The sequence below is a fragment of the Cynoglossus semilaevis genome, chromosome 11 (genome assembly GCF_000523025.1).
Source record: "Cynoglossus semilaevis isolate Cse_v1.0 chromosome 11, Cse_v1.0, whole genome shotgun sequence".
NCBI lineage: Eukaryota > Metazoa > Chordata > Actinopteri > Pleuronectiformes > Cynoglossidae > Cynoglossus > Cynoglossus semilaevis.
Window position 1 is genome coordinate 3,067,536 of NC_024317.1, and position 19,723 is coordinate 3,087,258.

The window sequence follows — 19,723 nt, forward strand, 5'->3', positions numbered from 1 at the left end:
CCATCTTTGTGTGGTTAGTGTGTGTGTGTGGTTCTGAGTCAAGGCTGGACTTCAGGTGTTGTGCCCTAACATGACACACACAAAAGGATAACCGTAAAAAAGACTGACCACAAATCCACGACTAGTTCTACAAAGTACAAAATCTGATTATTGTATTTATTAATAAAAAAAATAAGGGTGGTTTAACTGCTGGAAAATCAAATTATTTGAATGAAAACTATATGAAACTTGCTACATATATATATATACATATATGTGTATATATATGTACATATATATATACACATATGTGTGTGTATATATATATGTACATATATATATATATACACATATATGTGTGTGTGTGTATGCATTTTTTTATTTGTTTGTTTTTCTTGGTCAGCTAATGGAATAACAACATTTCTTGTCTTGGCCTTGAGCAACACAGGAAACATAGACCTTTACATTAAGCCCAGGCCTTGAGCAGAAAGGAAATGTATTAGTGTAAAGAAAACCCAGATGGTTTGTCCTGTGTCATGTCATGTTGTTATTGTACTGGACCGACTGCCTGCTGGATGTCAGAGTATGAATATTAAAGTTTGGAGTTTTACCATTAATTTCCCTCTAATATCCTGCAACAACATAATCCTCAAAATGTCTCATAAAGCAGTTAATTAATATATTAATAATTGAGAAGAAGCCTGAGTCTGACTGATGTTAAAAATGAGGCAAAATCTCAGAGAAAATCAGTCAGTCAGTCAACTGACATCAACCACAAAACACTATTAAAGTATTAAAGAATTGGACTGTATATTGTAGCACCCCCTGTAGGACGAAAGGAGAGATGGACCAATCAGCTACAAAAATCAGGAATAGGAAAACTGGGACGACAATGTTGACAATATGGCGACTAAAACACAGAGTCCCACATCCAAAACTGAGGTGGTCCTACTCTGAATGGTCAGTGTCAAACAATCTGATTCATTTCACAAATAATAAATGTAATAAAGGGCATCTCCGTGCACAGTGATTGACGACTGTAGTGAAAACGAGCCTGATGTTCTGACGACAGGTGTCTGTTCTCTGTGTTTCTGTAACAGTGAGCAGCTTCTTGTCAAAAAACCCGTCATTAAAGGATGATTGTCTGCAATGATTGTCAGTAAGCAGCCAGAGGCAAAGGTAGACCTTCAATAATAATCAGTCGTATTGAACTAACTGGCCGTGGCTGATGGCTCCTTTGTCACAAACATACAATTTAAGAGCAGCGTCTGATCTTCATCACCTTCATGCATGACATCTACATTGTCTCATGGCTCATTTTGCTAAGTATGTTCTGAACGGACACGTTATCTCTACGTGATGACACCCCAGTCTATCTACTGCACACAGAAAGTGACACGTGTCACTGCCATTTGTGATCGCTCACGTGTAGAGGAGCAATCATCAAGACATCTGCAGCGATTTCAGGCTTGGCAGCAGGAAAAAGAATTCACTTCTTTCCCACTCGCAGTTTGATTCAACCCCGCTTTCCCTTTGTGACTTGAGAGACTTTGAATCTCGTCAAAACAAAAGGATCACAGCATTGCTGCTTCACTCCTCATTCACTATGAATGAAGAAGAAACAGACTTACAACACAATGAAATACTATTAGAAATCCAGGCACTGGTACTGCTTAAATCACAGACCAACAGACCAACGGCTCCCTCCTTTACACCTACCATTGCTAATGCTAATGCTAATGCTAAAGTTCCGACCTACTAGCTAGAACTTGACAAAACCTGTAACATTTCTTTTAACTATACACGGATTTCTTTCTTTAATTGAAACCATTTTGAAAACGTTTGAAACGAGGGAGAGAAGAGAGAGTTTTCACAGCCGAACGTGGACATGATTCGAAATAATTAAAATGACTTACGTTAATTTATTTGTTTTTATCCTATCTGTCCAGGTTAGGCCCCTTCCCGGAAGTTGGTCATACGCAGCGCTAGTTCACAAAGATCATTTCAACCAGTCATCGCCCTATTTTTAGCACATGCGCAGAAAAATCAATGATTTTGAATTCACGACCGTTAGTGACAGTTACGGTGTCCCCTGACTAAATGGAATGTAATTACCTCTAGCAATAATAAAAAATAACTTATAGAAACTGCCTCGTGAAATAAACAAGTCGATTAATAAAACAAATTACTACTCGTTGAATCCAATTGTTTGCTGAACTTGGTGAATGAATGACAGCAGCGCTGTGGCTAAGTAGTGAGGGGCTAATTTTACTCACAGCCTGCTTGTGTGGGCGTGGTCGCCGGTCAATAAACGCAGCGGACACGTACAGATGGTGGCTTTAGTGGCCTATCGTGGTTAAATGTCAACGGCGCACTCCAAACGTGCCTCACGGGCACAAACAGAAGGCGCTCGGCGCGCTGCGGCGCACACTGATTTGATTAATGATTAGCTCTCTGCCTGACCTGGACAGGTCAGAGGGGAAGGTGGGGAATCAGACACCGCCACCTATCGAGCTGATCGGCTTTAAATCCCGTCTCAAACCTACATCTGCATCAGTCGAACACAATTATATTTTCAGGTCACGTTGCGAACGCAAACAACAGATATCAACAAGAAAGTTGTCTGTGAGAAGAAAGAAAAAACAGAAAAAAAACATCGTTTCCGTCATAGTGAGTGAAAGTGTTTACGTCAGGTAATAAACCATCCGGAAAGTCATTCATTGGCTTAATGTCATTCATGTTTACGCACAATTATCATCGAAGTGCGTTTTTTTATGTATGTATCGCACAATTCACCTGCACCGACGGGAGGTGAAACATGTTTTACACTGTGATCAGTGCGTTCCACTCACACGAATTCAATATACAGGACAACAGCCGTGACGTGACCTGTGCGTAAAAGGCACAGATGCGCGCACCCAGACGGATATGAAGCCATAAAGTTCGAACCAACTAATTATTCCACCTATCAGTGTTATCATACAGCAAACAGTTTGATACGTGACGTCATATTATTGTGTATCTGACATATTTTTTATGTGTGTGTGTGTGTGTACTGTGCCCTGTGCCAACATACCCTCACGCGGTGCCTCTGGATCCCACGCTGACCACATCTGAACGGAGAAAAACGGAGTCCAGCAGACGATGTAGGCCAGGACGATGACGAAAGTCATTTTCACTGTGGTTATCTTGGCCTTGGAGATGAGCTTCACGCTGCTCACACGGGCCAGGGTGTTACTTTTGGAGGTTTTCGGGGTCAGGCTGATGCACTGCTCCCGTCGGGTTTTCAGTTTGAAGTTTTGCCATATCTTGTAGCTGATCAGCCCGTAGCAGAGGCTCAGCACGGCCACGGGGATTATATAGATGGTGAGGCTGATCCAGGTGATGTAGGCTTTGGCCCCCCAGGGCTTCACAAAGTCGGCCCAGCAGTCATAAACCCCGGATCCAGCGGAGCCCACCTCTTGCAGAGAAAAGATGAACATCTGCGGGACACTGAAGAGCAGACTCAACATCCACGAGAATATGACATAGATGCGATCTTTCCTCCTGTGCAGCGAACGCAGCGGCTGACAAATGGCCAGGCATCGGTCTATGGACATCAAAACTAACATGTAAGTGGACGCAAACATCCCGACGACTTGTAGGTATTTCACCAGTCTGCACAGAATATCCGGTCCGTAGAAGCGGAACGTAATATCCCAAATGAGCTGAGGGAGAACTTGGAAGATCGCCACCACTAGATCAGCGATGCTCAGGTGCTTCATGAAGAAATACATGCGGGACTGGCTGTGCTTGGTGGTGTGGATGGCGAGCAGGACGCACAAGTTCCCCACGAGCGCCAGGAGGAGAACCAAGGCGAGCACCGTCACCTCCACTTTTGCCACCTCCTCGTTCCGCTTCAGAGGGTTGGTCCGGTTGGACGCGGAGCTGGAGTTGAGCAGACTGGAGTTCCTCCAGGTTTCGTCGAACTGTGAGAAGTCACTGAGGTTTGACATGTTCCGCCGTGGCAGCCGTCCGTCTCCTGTGGATGTATCAGGGTCGTGTCGACAGACAGGGACTGGTTCAGACACCCGGAGTTTCTGAAGTGATACCCACTTCTCCTCTCTGAGACTTAAAACATGTTTAGAAAAAAACACTTCTCACTGCACCTCATTCATCCAGATATCCCATGACTGTGGGTCAAACGGTCTCAGTTTAACAAAACAATCTGGGGGCCTCATTCATCCAGATATCCCATGACTGACAAAACAATCTGGGGGAAAAAAATCTACAACATCAGCAGGTAGTGACTGGTGCCGAAAAATAGAAACGTCTTCTTCACAGGTCTGTGAAAATGTCTTCTAAAAATCTAAAAACAGAAATCCTTCCATTGAAAAAAAAAAAGACAGAAGGAAACTGCTGCAGAGACTGAGCTCACCTCCATCCCTGCCTGGAATCAGAATGGCAAGAGCTGCGGCGCACATGTGCCAGCTGTCCCCACTCTAACCATACGGCAATACCCTTTTCTACCATCGGGTGGCGCTGCCAGTCCTTTATGCATACCTTCAATTTCCTGCTGTGTTTCTCACGGACTTAAACGTCTTCACAGAAAATCCCAAACCCTGGATCAGCTGCGGCTCAACGATCCTGTTGGACACTGCCAACCGGCGTCATTTCTGTCATAGCCGAGTGATGACGAATCAGCAGCGACTGGAGAGTCAAGGCACAGAACACTGATGGCAAGATTACAATGTTGTGTTGAGAAAGAGAGGGAAAAAAATAATTCACTATTTATCAAAGTAGACTACCTACTTCCCGCTCTCTCCTCCTCCAGTGTTACACCTGTTTAAAGAAAAACAAATGTTCATTTAACAACACACTTGAAGCATCATTAAATAAAAAGTCGAAATTAAAAAGTCAACACCAGGCTAATTATCATGATTTTATTTGTTAAACAAAAGGAATCATCAGGACTCCAGGAGCTGTGATCCAGTCACATCCGGTTTTGACACTGAGAACATGAGTTTATGGAGCTTCACAGGTGACTTTATGGCCTGTTATTGTAAAGAACTCCTGCACATTAACTGCTTCACCGTTGTCTTTGTGTTTCCTCCATGACCTGAGTCTCCAGACCCTGTGACCATTCACAAACAGCCAAAAATGATCATTTGTGTTTCATGTTTTCTGAGGAAATTCTTCATCATTAAGTGAAGACTCAACACTGAAACGAGCGGCTCATTGGTCAGATCTGTTTCCGCCGTACAACAACAACAACAACAACGACGACGACAGCGNTTTCCGCCGTACAACAACAACAACAACGACGGCGATAACAACAACAACAACAACGACGACGACGGCGGCAACGACAGGACGTAGCCTCACACTGTTGTTTCCCTGGATATTGTATTACACTGTGTAAATTAGACCAGCAACAGACAGGCCCTGATATGATTTGTGACCCTCCCTCAGGTGGAGGAAACAAACAACCGCGGTGGAAACAGTTGAATTTCTTTTATCGGCAGTGACGTGTGATGTCCATGCTAATGTCTATCTGTCACATTCCTACGATTCCTGTGAAGACACGATTCTTCCCTCTGGCCGTTTGTGTTGCCCAGTGCCATGCAGCGGTGGGATTGATGCCTGGACTGGATTGGCAACACTGCCTATTATTACTTAATTGACGGGGGTTGCTGGTGTAACAGCAACACAAGAATTTTAACAATATCCAAAGCACACGTGACACACACGGTCATTAGTGTGTCCTTTATATTTAACACACTGCTGCACAGAGACACTGCACACACTGGGCATCGATGTCAAATCAAACAGAATGAAAAGATTGTGCGTAAGTTCCACGAACGAACGAACGAATGAACGAACGCACTCTCTGTGTTTGTGAACCTGGAGCAGCAGAAACACTGAGAGTGAGTGAAAACACTCTGTTAATGTTAATGTGCACCACCTTAAATTTCCAGCAGCACAGTTGGAGACCAATGGGGAAAATGTCTCTGGTTTTATCTCTGCCAGCCAGCAAACCCTCTCTCTCCCCCCGTCTCTCTCTCTCACCCCCACCTCATTCTGCCTCTTGTGGTTTTCTCTTTGGAAAAAGGTTCCTTCACTGCGGTTTGGAGGATGAGAGTGCTTTAACACTGACTGGAAAATAAAAAGACAAAGATAAAAAAAGTAACCACTAGGGATGTCCCATATTTAGTTTTTGCCGATGTCCGATACGCCGATATTGTCCAAACACTTAAATTCCGATATTAATATCAGCCGATACCGATATATGCCGCCGTTAGCCCACAAAACTGAGGTAAAAACTGAGGTAAACGTCTCAGGACCCAGAAAGCGATTCCAGTATATTTGGCAAACCCAGGATTTGCGATATCGGGTTTTCATCATCGTAGGAAAAACCGATAACGATTCTTACAGACATCATTAGGCTAATATCAGGTGACCGACATTATAGTTTATTATTACTGTATTAGTCTCAATAATCAATGATAAAAATGTAAATACAAGTTGTTGTTCAGTGTGTCTAAGTATGTTTTTAATAAGAATAATGATAACAATAATAAAATAAAATATTCTATTTTTATTTTATTATACATCTGTAATAATAATAATTGTGATATTAACAAGTATCATAATGACAATAGTATATAATAGTCATAATTAAATAATATTATAAAGAACAAAAACAATACTACTACTGATAAAAATAATAATATTTGGATGGCTCATGCTCTAAAACGTTGATTTTTTTTATTATATAGTAGAGTGTGGCTCCACATCTGTTGGTCTTCAGGAGAAGCAGTGAAGAGTCGTGATGTGTTGCTGACAGATGTAACCCCCTCCCCGCCCCCTGGTGGTCTGTAATGTACCGAGCTAAAGGACGTGGGGTCTTCCCAAATGTTCTCGTTGACAGATCAAGAGGATTAGAACATCTGTAGCACTTATGTAAGTATGAGTGATGAAAAGAGGAAACCTGGACCACAAGCTGAGCAGAGTCCCTGCTCCACAGGCTCCTGGTGGTGAGTGTGTGTAGTGTCATCATGGAAACAGAGCGGAGGCTGCAAGACAGAGATCTGACCATGACCGGTATAACTGGAGCCGATGAAGTAGAAAATGGTCAAAGAAGAGAATTATAATAATGTAAAATAATAATAATATTAGTAAAAACTGTTGTTGTCGTATCGTTGTATCGTTGTTCAACTGAATCGTGACAGAATGTTCTTAAAACCGACGTGAAACAAAAGAAGAAAATAGTAAATCAAATCCAGACCTCATTAAACTGAAAGCCGTCAAGAAATTATAGAAACATTAAGTCATGAGTAGAAAAAAAAGGGTTTTACAAATAAGCACAGAAAAGTACCAAATACTAACCCTTATTATTATTATTATTATTATTATTATTATTATTCTCCCTTTAAGATGTGAGTTTGTTTTTAAACAGAATTTTATAGATTTGTTTGTGGTTTAAAGGTTCTGATATTGAATGATAATAACAACAACAACAATAACATTCACAATAAATAAAGGGCCAACCGATATTAGCATTGTTATGTAACACGTTAAGAATCATTAATGAAAACCCCATAAGGTAATGCCTGGGTTTGACCCAGATCATGTGACCGAGAAGACAACTGTATATATCGCTATTGGTTGATATTAAAAATAAAAATAAAAATAAAAATAATAGTTGTGCTACTCAAGGGTCTTCTCTGTACGTTGCCCTCGTTGGTGCGTGGGTGTCTTCTCGTTTCCTCCCACAGCCCAGATGACATGTGTGTACGACATGTTTCCAGCAGAGAAAACTCATACGTTTCTATTAAATCTGACGGAGGACACACTGTCCACTCTGTCAAAGCACATGTCCTACACGCTAATAAACATGTCAGCGCTTATTTACTGCATTATTACTATAAATCAATCTGGTCGCGCGCTTACATTCTCCATCTGCTAAAACCTCGCCGCACATGTAACTAATTTCTCCCTGTGATTCCAGTGGCTCAGCACTTCTCTGTTCCCACAAACACTGAGCTTTGAGTTGACAGATCTCATTAGAGATGAGGTTCAGGTCCAAGCCCCCGTACAAGTCAGATAAAAAGGATCTGCGTGCTAATACTTTTGGCCCCAGCTGGTTATGCAATCACACAGTACATGAAGTATTCAGCTTACCATTTCCCCCTGAGTGATTTTGTGTCATGAGGTGCATGTAAGAAAAAAGAAAAGAAAAGAAAAGAAAGTCTATCATACTGTGAGATGCAGAGAGAAACAGTCTCCTCCGACTTAGCGGAGCATTTCATCTTCTCTGCATGTTAATATCAATGAATGTAGAAACTCCTCACAGAGAGGCTGTTCATCCGAGCCGTGACACAAACATAGTTGATGTAAGGCACCAGGGTGGAACACAATGACACCGCGCAGCCGCCTTAACAAAACAATAACTAGCAAAATCTTGTCTATTACAAAAAAAAACTTCTCTTTAACAGGCTGTCAATTTTAGTATTTTAGAGACAGGGTTTTTTATTGTCAGACATTGTCTCATTAAAACTGATGCCCACAAGATTTTGACAGCGAAAAAAAGGGATATGGTTTGAATGAGGTTTGTCAGGTTAAACAGTAGGAATGAGGTATAAAAGGAGCATCCACCAAAGGCCTGGTCCGTGAGGGTCGGTCAACCAGACTGTATTAAAATCATCATCTCTGAGGTTAGAAGAGCATGAAAGGTTGAGGTGCCGTAAGAAAAATCTTGCTTAGTGAACGTCAAGTTCTTGAACCAGACCGTCCTGCCTGAAGTCCAGATCTGTTTGCTATTAAAATGTCTGGAATGTCATGAAACAAGAAGAAGTACAAATTGTCGAGGTTTTTTTTAGTCTGTTTTAGGGCTAAATATCAATTAAAATATTAAGTGAACCAGACCGTCCTGCCTGAAGTCCAAATCTGTTTGCTATTAAAATGTCTGGGATGTCATGAAACAAGAAGCAGTACAAATTGTCGAGGTTTTTTAAAATATCAATTAAAATATTAAAATTCAATTAATCACATTGTTTAATTCTCTACAACTCACTCATTTGTTTTGGGGTTTTTCTTTGGTTGTTTCTTTATCTGTTGTAAATGAACCCGTGGAGAAAGATCTAAGAAAGGGGCGTCGACCGCTCTGTCACATTACTAACACCAGTTTATCACTTTGCTTGTTGTACTGGAAAATTAATTAGCTTGTTATCATCTTAGTGTGGCTGCCAGTCACGCAGCTTGGCTTTAAAGATTTAAGTGAGTAAACATGTTGCAGTCATACATCACACCAGCCTGGGACATATCTCACTCCAGCACCGAGGTCCACAGCACCAGTTAAACAAATGTTGGAAAATGCCCGCACTTGAAGTGTTCTCCACGGCGGCCTCCTTTCTAAGGAAATGCCCCGTTTCCTCCGTCACTGCTTTAACTCTTGTTTTCCCAGTCAGGATCAGAGGTTTGCTGAAACAGTGGCAGGAAAGGCCGCCTGCGGTGCCGCCTGCCACGCTTCTGAAAACACGAGTGCGGTCGATTTGGAAGGTAAAAACAACACGACAGGTTTTTACATAAACAGAAACGTCCTTTTTTAGGTCTGCTGGCCAAAAACAACATGTTGTTTAAACCATTGTTTCCCAAAGGCCGGGTCGCGACCCTAAGGTGGGTCGCAAGAGATTTTCTTTGGGGTCGTCTCGCATCATGTTTCCCAGGAGTTCATGAATAATGACTATTGACTCGGGTCGTGAAGGTTTGTGACTTTTAAAATATGGGTCCCCGGAAAAAAATGTTGTTGGGAAACACTGGTTTAAACTACGATGTAAACTTTGTCCACAGAATATTAATTTCCGATTCCAAAGTACCCCCTCACCCCCTTCAAATTTACCTATCTGTACTAACCAGTGTCTGAGTTGCTGGTACCAACATTCTCCATGCAATCGCCTGATTATCAATATAGATTCACAAAGTTAAGCTGCAATGCTGCCATCTAGTGACCGGAGTTTACAGTTACGGGGATCGGAGGGCGAGTGAGGAGGAAATGGGTGTTTTTGGAGACGTTGGGTCGAGAGCAATAAAGGAGTTTAGAACGAGTTACTGCAATTGTGCTTCAATAAAAGTTCTTCAGAGAACTGAGGGATCGACTGGTCTGACGCCGGGGCATTGAACTATTTTTAGGGCACATGTCATTTGGCGAAACCCAGGCATCGCGTTATCAGGTTTTCATTCTCGGAGGAAAACCTGATAACGGTTCTTACAGATATTACATAATTATGCTAATCTCGGTTCTGGGGCAACTATTCATATTTCACCTCAGGGTGGTGGTAAAAGCGTGTTAGCACACAGGATAGCCACGGCTGCTCGTGTGTAAGAGCGCAGCTGCTGGTGTGTTGTTGTGAATCCCCTTTCATTACCGCACTGATGCCAAAGAAATACAATTAACTTCTCCACATTCTCAATGCTGCCGTTTATAGACGGAGGGTCGGTGGGCTCATCATTTTTACCACGACAAGTAACAGATTCATCTTCCTGTTGCTTTTATTGGCTTAATAAATCAGGTTTGTCATCACATGACAAAAAAAAAAACAACATAAAAACATACATAAAAAGAGACTGCTTCGTACTGAGGTGTCGCGCTCTGATTTTCTTCACTTTGATATAATCTAAAATAATTCCCACCTAGTAGAGGTGAGTTCAGCGGGTACAAAAGAAACTTGAACAAGACGGGGGTGGAAAAATGATTAAGAAATATAGATATATAAATATATGTCTAGATGAATCATGAATAAAGCAGAAGAAAAGCAGAGTGACATCACATCTAAGGTCAGAGTGGCAGTTATGATTTACGGTGACGTGATACTGGCCTAACGCAGGAAATTATCTAAATGTGTCAAATCAGGGAGGGACGGAACCACACCAAAGGACAACACGCAGCGGAGCGGAGGCCACGGACGAGCGGCTGCACCACCAAAGAAACAAGAACCATTCTCTCACGCTTCCAGCACTCGCTGAATTGTCACACATTACGCTGCCGCTCCTACAACAAACAAACACATTCCTCTTTGAAAACTAAAGCAGTAAAGCAGCACCAAACAAATGGTACACACCAGGGCTGGGCCGTGACTCCAGGGCTGGGCCGCGACACCAGGCCTGGGCCGTGACACCAGCGTTGTTCACACACAGGATTACACAGGAAGAAAAAAAACTAAAACACAGATCCTCGTGACATTTATCGTCGTGAAGGTACCAGGTCTGATGCTTCATTTAAATATTCACACTTTTTTAACACGGTGGGCGCCGTGGTTAGTGAGTTCAGTTTCTCACTGTCCTCATTGGTAGTTTATTTAAGTAGGTCAATAATGTCATTGTTACCATTGGTGTTTATTTAAGTAGGTCAACAATGTCATTGTTACAATTGTTCGACATTTATCGTCGACATTTATCGCTTATTACTTTTCGACACTGGTGAAGGTACCAGGTCTGATGCTTCATTTAAATATTCACACTTTTTTAACACGGTGGGCGCTGTGGTTAGTGAGTTCAGTGTCTCACTGTCCTCATTGGTAGTTTATTTAAGTAGGTCAACAATGTCATTGTTACAATTGTTATTTACAAATTTCATAAAAGTTTTGGCGTTGATGTGCTAATGCTAATTAGCGCTAAATTTGCTAACGTCCCTTCTCAACATGGAAAAAGTGCTGCTCAGTTTTTAACTGGTCCATCCAAAGTCCATCCCTGGGCCATATACTGTATATATGTAGAGCCAATCAAACACAGAGAAACGTAGACATTAAACTGATCCTGTGTTTGTTCTGTGGGAGGAGACTGCAGTAGCTGAGGAACACCCACGCACACAGGCAACATGAACGGACAGCACGCTAACATCTGCCAACGGGTGGCAACATAATGTTGTCCTAAGTTTTTAATTATTTTAACTGTGTGTCGTATTTGTTGTACTTTGTACTTGGTTATTTGTACAACTTTAATGTCACCTATTAAGACGTAGTGCAGTAGGTCTTGGTGATTGAATTTCATATTCCCTTGCTATTTGAAAAAAAAAAATTTAATTTTTGTAAGCCTTCAATTTTAACTGTGAATAGTAATTTTTAGAATCCTACAAACTGTCCATGTCTGCCATGTTGGATGGTGGTGCTTTTAGATTAGCTCTCGGTTAAAAAAAAAAAAATTATAAATGTTGTTTTTGAATGAATTCTAAGGACATCCATATGTTGTAGTGCATGCTCTAAATCTTATTTATTCGTAAACTCCTGGGAAACATGATGTGAGACGACCCAAACAAAAAAAACTCTTGCGACCCACCGGAGGGTCGCGACCCAGTCTTTGGGAAACAATGCTCTAAATCAACAATCCAAGTTTTATTTATTACAAGTGTGAGGACACAGGATGACGGCTGTCACTGTCCTGTCTGCGGTCCAGATCTTTCTGCTACTGAACATCAACGACCAGTCATCAAATGTGATCACAAACTGTGTTGAACAGCTCAGGTCTTTTTTAAGCAGCACAAACGAGAAGTTCAATTGAAGTTGAATCTGTTAGACTGTAGTCAGTGTTGGAGGAAAAAACAATATTTTTAAAATGATAGTTCAGTTTCACTGCCACTGTAGACTTCAGTTTCACCGACAGTCGGCCTCTGTGGATATAGTATCAAATCTGCATTTGTATACATGTCCAGCCATCAGAATTCTACAGTAATACAGAATAACTTCACCTCACACACGGTACCTTTCAGGAGACTGAACGGAGTGATTTGTGGCGGCAGGTTTTTAAAGTCAGTGCGGCTTTTACGGCTACTTCAGACATATTAACGATAAAAGGTTCTCCGTACGGAGACTTCAAATTTTATCAAGACAGACAAACGTGTCACACAGCGGTACGTGAGGATTCATAATCAGAGCTCTTGAAACGCCGGACGATTCCGTCTTATCTCTCGGACCATTACCTTCAAATGCAGCGGTTAGCCGCGGGTGTTTGTGTTTCTGTGTGTGATTTTTGATTTTGAGGCTCTATTACATACACTTGACGAAGCAGGTTGTATTATCGACGCAGGAGTACGTGTGTGGCTGCTAATTCAAATGTAAATCACGTCGTAGTCATTTTAGCGGTAGCCGCTGGGTGAGAGTGAATAAAATCAGGTTCACGTCTGCAGGCTGCACTTCTGGACGATGAAGCCTGCGAGGTAGTGGAGTGTCGACGCCCACAGTCAAATCTAAACTGTCCTCACGAGTGTGATGAATGACATGATGTAAAATGGACTTGATTTAACAGTGAACACCAAAAAAAAACAACACAATTTATGAAATGCTTCCAAAACAAATGGGTTGTTGAAAATGAAAAGAGCAGCTGTGCCTAAAAACACCAGGGCAACTGGGGCAACTGGGGCAGAAAGATATCAATAAAAAAGTACTGGATGGGTGGATGGATGGACAGATGGATCTATAGATAAATGGATAGATGGATGGATAGATGGATGCATAGATGCATGGACGATGGATGAATTGTTGGATGGATGAATGGATGGACGGATGGATGGATGGATGGGGGGATGGATGAATGGGTGGATGGTTGGGTTGATTAATGAATGGATGGATGGGTAGGTGGATGGATGATGGACTATGGATCTATAGATAAATGGATAGATGGATGCATAGATGGATGGATGGATGGATGAATGGATGGATGGATGGATGGATGGTTGGGTGGGTGGATGGATGGACAGATGGATCTATAGATAAATGGATAGATGGATGCATAGATGCATGGATGGATGGATGATGGATGAATGGATGGATGGATGGATGGAAGGATGGATGGATGATGGATAGAAGTGCACATGGTCAGAAACGTGTGCATCATGTCTGTTAACCCGAGGTCAGTTCAAGTCTTCATTTCCATTTAAGATAAACAGAGTTACTTCCTGTTGATGCTGCGGTCAGATTTACGTCAACACAGACTTTAAAGGTGAACCCAGCACCACTTCAAATCGACTGTATATGAGCTGCTTCACGCTCCGGCAGTCCTTTGAAAAGAATGGAGTTGTTCTGTGTGTGAGCGTGGGTGAGAAAACTATGAAAGTGAACTTGAGCTGGTAATCCAGGCCCCGCGCCAACGAACATGGACGCAGCGGCTCCAAATCCAATCTATTTAAAACAAAGTCTAATCCTCTTAACAAGTGAAACTCAGATTATTAGCCAGACCTCTCTCACCCCATTAGGAGAGAGGGTGAGGATTATACTCACTCCGCGTTAGCTTCAAGATTTCTGCCAAGTGTAAATGACCAAAGATCCATTATGTCGGAGATGGATTTTCACAAGTACAAAAGGGAGAACGGTTCAAAGGTGATGACAACTCAGAGTAGGAGAGAATTTTCTGATAGACCAAGGCTGAAGACTGGGTTCATGTTAGTGACATCCTTAAAAACCGCAGCACAAAAACAACTCTGAATGAACTCTACTCTTTGCACCATTTTGTCATTCTTCAGGATCTATTTTGATAATAAAAAAATATTAAAAATATTAATTTATGTCCATGTAAACTAACAAACATACTAACTGTCTTTTACGAAAAACATACGAAATGTCTTTTTGTAACTAATTTTTAGGGCTAAACTTTTGTTATCTTTTGGCTAAGTAGACATGCTAACGGAGCTACTTTTCAGTTTACATTTGGCTAACCTTCAAAAGTGTCTAACTAACCTTTATCTACCTTTTTTCTAATACATTTGTGTCTTATTTAGGTTGTTATATATTATTTTTATCTATTATCTTTTTGCTTATTTGTTGTTGTTTTTTTTAACAACCTGTCGCTATTTATGCCGCACAGCTAGGCTAATTCTATGCTATTGCTGCTGACAGTGAGCACAGAGTCAAAGTGAACTCATGTCATTAAATGATCCTGTTTTTGACAGTTACATAATCTCACTTCAATGAAGTGGAGTGAAGATTGTGTTACACTCCAGCTTTAATTTCCCTTCATCCTCAGACTGACGGTTGACCCAAACCCAGGTCAACGAGGTTGGAGACTTGAGACCCTCCACCGACACATACTGATGGATTTATATTTCTACCAACTCCAAGGACTTCACCCACTACTTCACTTTTATACACGCTTCAGTTGTTTTCTTTTTAAACAAAATCCAACCACCTGACACGGACTTTTCTTTCTTAATAGAAACACAACTTCACCATTTAATATCTCTGTCTTTTCACTTAACAATCTCCCGGCCACCATTCATCACATTTGCTAGATCTGTCAGGAAAATGGCTGAAATGTCTGAAAGTCAGATGTATTACTTCCTGTTGTAGAAATACTTTTGGCCTCATTTTTCGGAATATATATACATAGATATACATACATACATATATATATATATACATATATATATATATATATATATACATATATATACATATATGTACTGTATATATGTGTATTTATATATAAATACATATATGTGTATATGTATATATACTGTATGTATATATGTATATGTATATATGTGTATATATGTATATATGTATATATATACATATATACATATATACACATATATACATATATGTATATATATGTATATATATATAAAGTGAACACGTCCACTCTGTCTGCTGCTCTGAGAGGAAACTGTTGTAGCGTTTAAATGTCTTTCACTGCGTCGTCCATTACAGTGGTCGTCCATCCCTCAGTTGACGACACTGTGACCTTTAGTCACAGGAGAGAAAATAGAGCTGAGAGATTAAAGGGCCAACAGATTTCAGAACGGTCTTTTGAAATTCTTCAAACATGTAGAGAACAAAACTCCGATGCCTGCAGGTTTTTCCCACTAAGTCTCTTTCATGCATGGGAAAACTAAACTGTTGCATACTGTGCTGTAGTACACAAGACGTATAGAACACGTCCTCCGTCGGGAGGATAAAATGTTAATAAAATATCCTGAGGGTTAACTTTTAAAATTATTCCAATAGTTTTTTTTTCACATCACCCCCGGAGGGAGCTGTGTTTCCGGTCCTGCTTCAGTCAGTCAGTCTGTGAGTGAATGGAACGTTCTGCTGAAGAACTCAGATCACGATCAGTCGTTCTTCTGCTCCAACCTTCACCTCAACCCTGTCCTGTGGTCAAATTCTCCTCCACATTCATCTTCTCTGGGGTTTCGCTCTTCTTCTTTTTTTTCCTGATCATCTTCTCTGGGGTTTCGCTCTAATTTTTTTTTTTCCCTGCCTTTCCTGCCTGTCTCCACTATCTCTCCTCGACACGAGTCCAAACCATCTCAACCTTGTCTTTTCTCACTTTATCTCTGCAACTGTTCAACCTTAGCTGTTCCTCTCATCTCACCGTAACTACATAAACACAACTCTACCATACACATGCAGTAGAACAAAAAACATCCAATCACATCAGACCTGTGTGACTGTGTTGTTCATTTGGCTTATTTAACTAGAGTAGAGGTCCTCAACCTCCGGTTCGGGGACCGGTGCTGGTCCATAGGTCATTTGGTACTGGGTCGCAGTTGTGAAAAAATGTACTTCAATTTCACTAATTTACTTCATTCCAAAAGAATCCAGTCATATCCCTTTACTTTTCTCATTCAAAGAGAATCTGTCAATGTTTCAGACCAACAGGTCAAAGGTCATTCAGACCCTCAGATACTAACAGAAGAAAGTCTAAAAGATATTTTATTTTGAAAACGTAATTATTTTCACGATGGTGCAGGATTACCGGTCCACAGTAACAGCTGATCCCGACCGACCGGTTGAGGACCACTGAACCAGAGGAGTTCTGGTTCTGTTACCACCTGAGATTAAAACTACTGGATTATTTCTAGAGTGAAGATCAGAGAAGATTTTTTTTTTCTGGTGATCCTGCTCCAAATGGAACATTGATTTTCACTACAGTTTTGAAGAACTGCTTTTTGAAAAAAAATTCCCTAAAATTATTAACAGCCCCTACATCGTATTTTCCAGAATAATAAATTAGCTCCATGTGATGAATGTAAAGGTTTTGGTAGCGAGGCTTATTGATCAGCCTTTTAGGAAATCAATTTCACTACGTGGCCTTCTTAGCACTACAGAATAAAGGATATTTGACCGTTCCAACAAAGTGTCCTGCGGTGAGTTGTGTTTGTGTTTACTGTTTGTGTTGTGTAGAGAATGTGTGTGAGAATCTGCCTGAGGGCCATTTTCTATTTACTCTGAGACAGACAGAGACTCCTGAGACCCAGAAGGGGCCGAGGCCAAGACACTGAGGCCGGAAATCAGAGAACTAATTGCCCCGTGCTTCGGTCTAAACCCCACTGCACCACAATCCCCACAATCCCCGGTGCCTTAATTGAAACAGTGAGGCCTCTCAGAGGAATCATCTGAGTCTTTGCTTTGTTGGAATTAATTCAAGACAGTAAGTGCAATTACAGAGCAGCTACTTTCACTGGGATTCTGTGATAACAGAGATGAGAAAATATCAAATATCTGTACAATGTCTGATGTTTCTTACAGCCGATTCCCTCTTGATGTCAGAGGTCAGGTGATTTACTGTAACTATGAACCAATAAAACCAGACGCAAAGTTTTAAACCTATGATCTGAACGTCTACCTCTGTTATTTTGTATTAAGCCTTTAAGCCAGGCCACTCAGATTCAGACAATATCAGTCTAGACAAAATTTCTGAGTCTTTCTTTGTCCTGATTTAGTCACTAAAAATGTTCTATTTTAGTTATTTTATGGTTTTTAGTGGAAAAAATCTAAATCAGATTTAGTCCATTTTCAATGCAAGATGTAATATTTTCATGGTAAATAAAATAAAAAAATAAAAAAGTTGCGTAACTCTGTCAATGAAGTCGTAACTTGTAACTGTGTAACTGACACAAAAAAAAAAAAACACATATCCTTCTGCCAATTCATGATGACAGTTCTAGACCAGCCTGGGGCCAAACCTCTGGTACGTGTCAGCTCTGCGTTAACAGCTGCACCTACTGGACACATCAGATATGACGACTCAGCCCAGTTTCATACGACAGGTAAGGTCATGAAGTGGGAGCCTGAACTGAAGACAGACCACTGTTATATATTTGATGGTTTTTGTAGAAGGAACCTCATTAACAGCATCCATGAGAGACCACCGCTGCCCACCTTCACCACGACTACAGCAATCGTAGAGGAGTGACTTTAATATTACATCATCTTGTGCCTTATGCTCCTGTCAAAGTGCATGTCATGAATACATAATACTGTAACCATAAGTTTGTTGGGGCGGGGAGGGGGGGGGTTACAGGATATGGGAGAGATGAAGAATTCCCGTTCAGTCTGTATTCTCACAATACGAAGACTTTAATTCCTAAAGTCGACCTTAAATTACTGAGTTAAAAAAAAACAATTTCACGCCTAAAAAGGGGGAGGGAATATAACTTCATATAAATGTCTGGTGACCTGCAGGTGGGGCAATAAAAATAGATTTAATTTACAGTCACGCTCATCATCCTGAGCAGTTTCCAACATGGCTGTCGACGGCTGAGGCTGCTGCACAAAGACAGAGACATCATCAGCAAAAAAAGAAAAGAAAAAAGTAGGAGGAAGATTTGTCCTTGAACAACAGGACACAAAGACTTCCCAGCCTGACCTGATCTGAGAATACAGAGTGTGTAGTGAACAAGAATGAAAAAAAGGAGAGGAGGAATTCTTCACTGTCAGTATCGTTACACAAGACAACAGACGCCCGGGCATTTCATTTTTCTCTTCTGCAGTTTAACTCCGCACTCACAGTACAGTAAAGCACCCAGTGTGTGCTTCTGTATTCACAGTCGGGAACATAAACGCAAACTAATGCTTCTGTGTATCGTTTTTTTTTCCTCTTTACTGCGTGACAGAAAAACACACATTTAAGTAGAGAGAGAGAAAATACAATAGTAAAAGTAAAAAGGGAAGTGACTGAGAGAGACATATATATATATATATACACACATATATACATATATATACACATATATACATATATCTACATATGTAGAGTACATATATAGATAAATACATATATATACATATATACACATATATACATATATATACATATATACATAAATACATATATACATATATACATATACATATATATATATATATACATATATATACATATATATATATACACATATATACATATATACATATATATAAGTATATATATATATATATATATACTTATATATATGTATATATGTGTGTATATATATATATATATATAGGTGCCTAAAACACATACTGGGCATTGAGATGATATGTAGCTGCAGTTTGGCTAATAATGTGTGTATCATCTGTGTATATGAACAACCGTATGTAGACGGATGGTAAAATTATTATTTATATACCATGTACATGGCTCAAAAATGTTTTTCAAATAAATCATTAAGAATGAATTAATGTGATTAATCTGTTCATTTTGACGGCCCTACCGACAGTTTTCATCTATATTTATGTGTGTGTTTTTCATGCAAACTCACAGTATAATTACAGCTACGATCTTGAACAGCTGAAGGTTTTCTTTGGCTCGGAGCCCTGTTATCTAGTCTGTTATCGTCTCTCGACAGTCGTAGCTAACATTAGCTCTAGTGTCCAACACATTGCGTGGAGATAAAACCCCAGGCTTGAAGTTAAGCTGCACTATCGCCATCTACTGGGCTGTAGTGTGTGAGAAATTATAAAAAATGAGACACTTGGAAGTAAGTGAGACACGACTGCATGTGAAAGTA

At 40.6% G+C, this 19,723-nt stretch overlaps 1 protein-coding gene across 10 annotated transcripts in view; it reads right to left on the reverse strand.

The window, feature by feature from the left end:
• Positions 1-19,723, reverse strand: part of oxtra (oxytocin receptor a) — a 31,892-nt gene that overhangs the window by 8,141 nt on the left and 4,028 nt on the right. For 5 of the 10 annotated variants that reach the window (XR_001760767.2, XR_003051099.1, XM_017036804.2 and 2 more), the window contains 3 exons: positions 4,771-4,800; positions 4,522-4,691; positions 3,056-4,089 (listed from right to left, as the gene is read on the reverse strand). Coding sequence is in view for 8 of the 10 variants with exons in the window: in XM_017036804.2 (XP_016892293.1) it covers positions 3,056-3,974 (919 nt within the window). In the remaining 2 variants the exon portion in view is untranslated. Of the gene's footprint in view, positions 1-3,055; positions 4,090-4,127; positions 4,185-4,521; positions 4,692-4,766; positions 4,801-19,723 lie in introns of those variants that run through there. The other 5 variants (XM_025060151.1, XM_025060153.1, XM_025060152.1 and 2 more) reach the window with 5 other exon arrangements.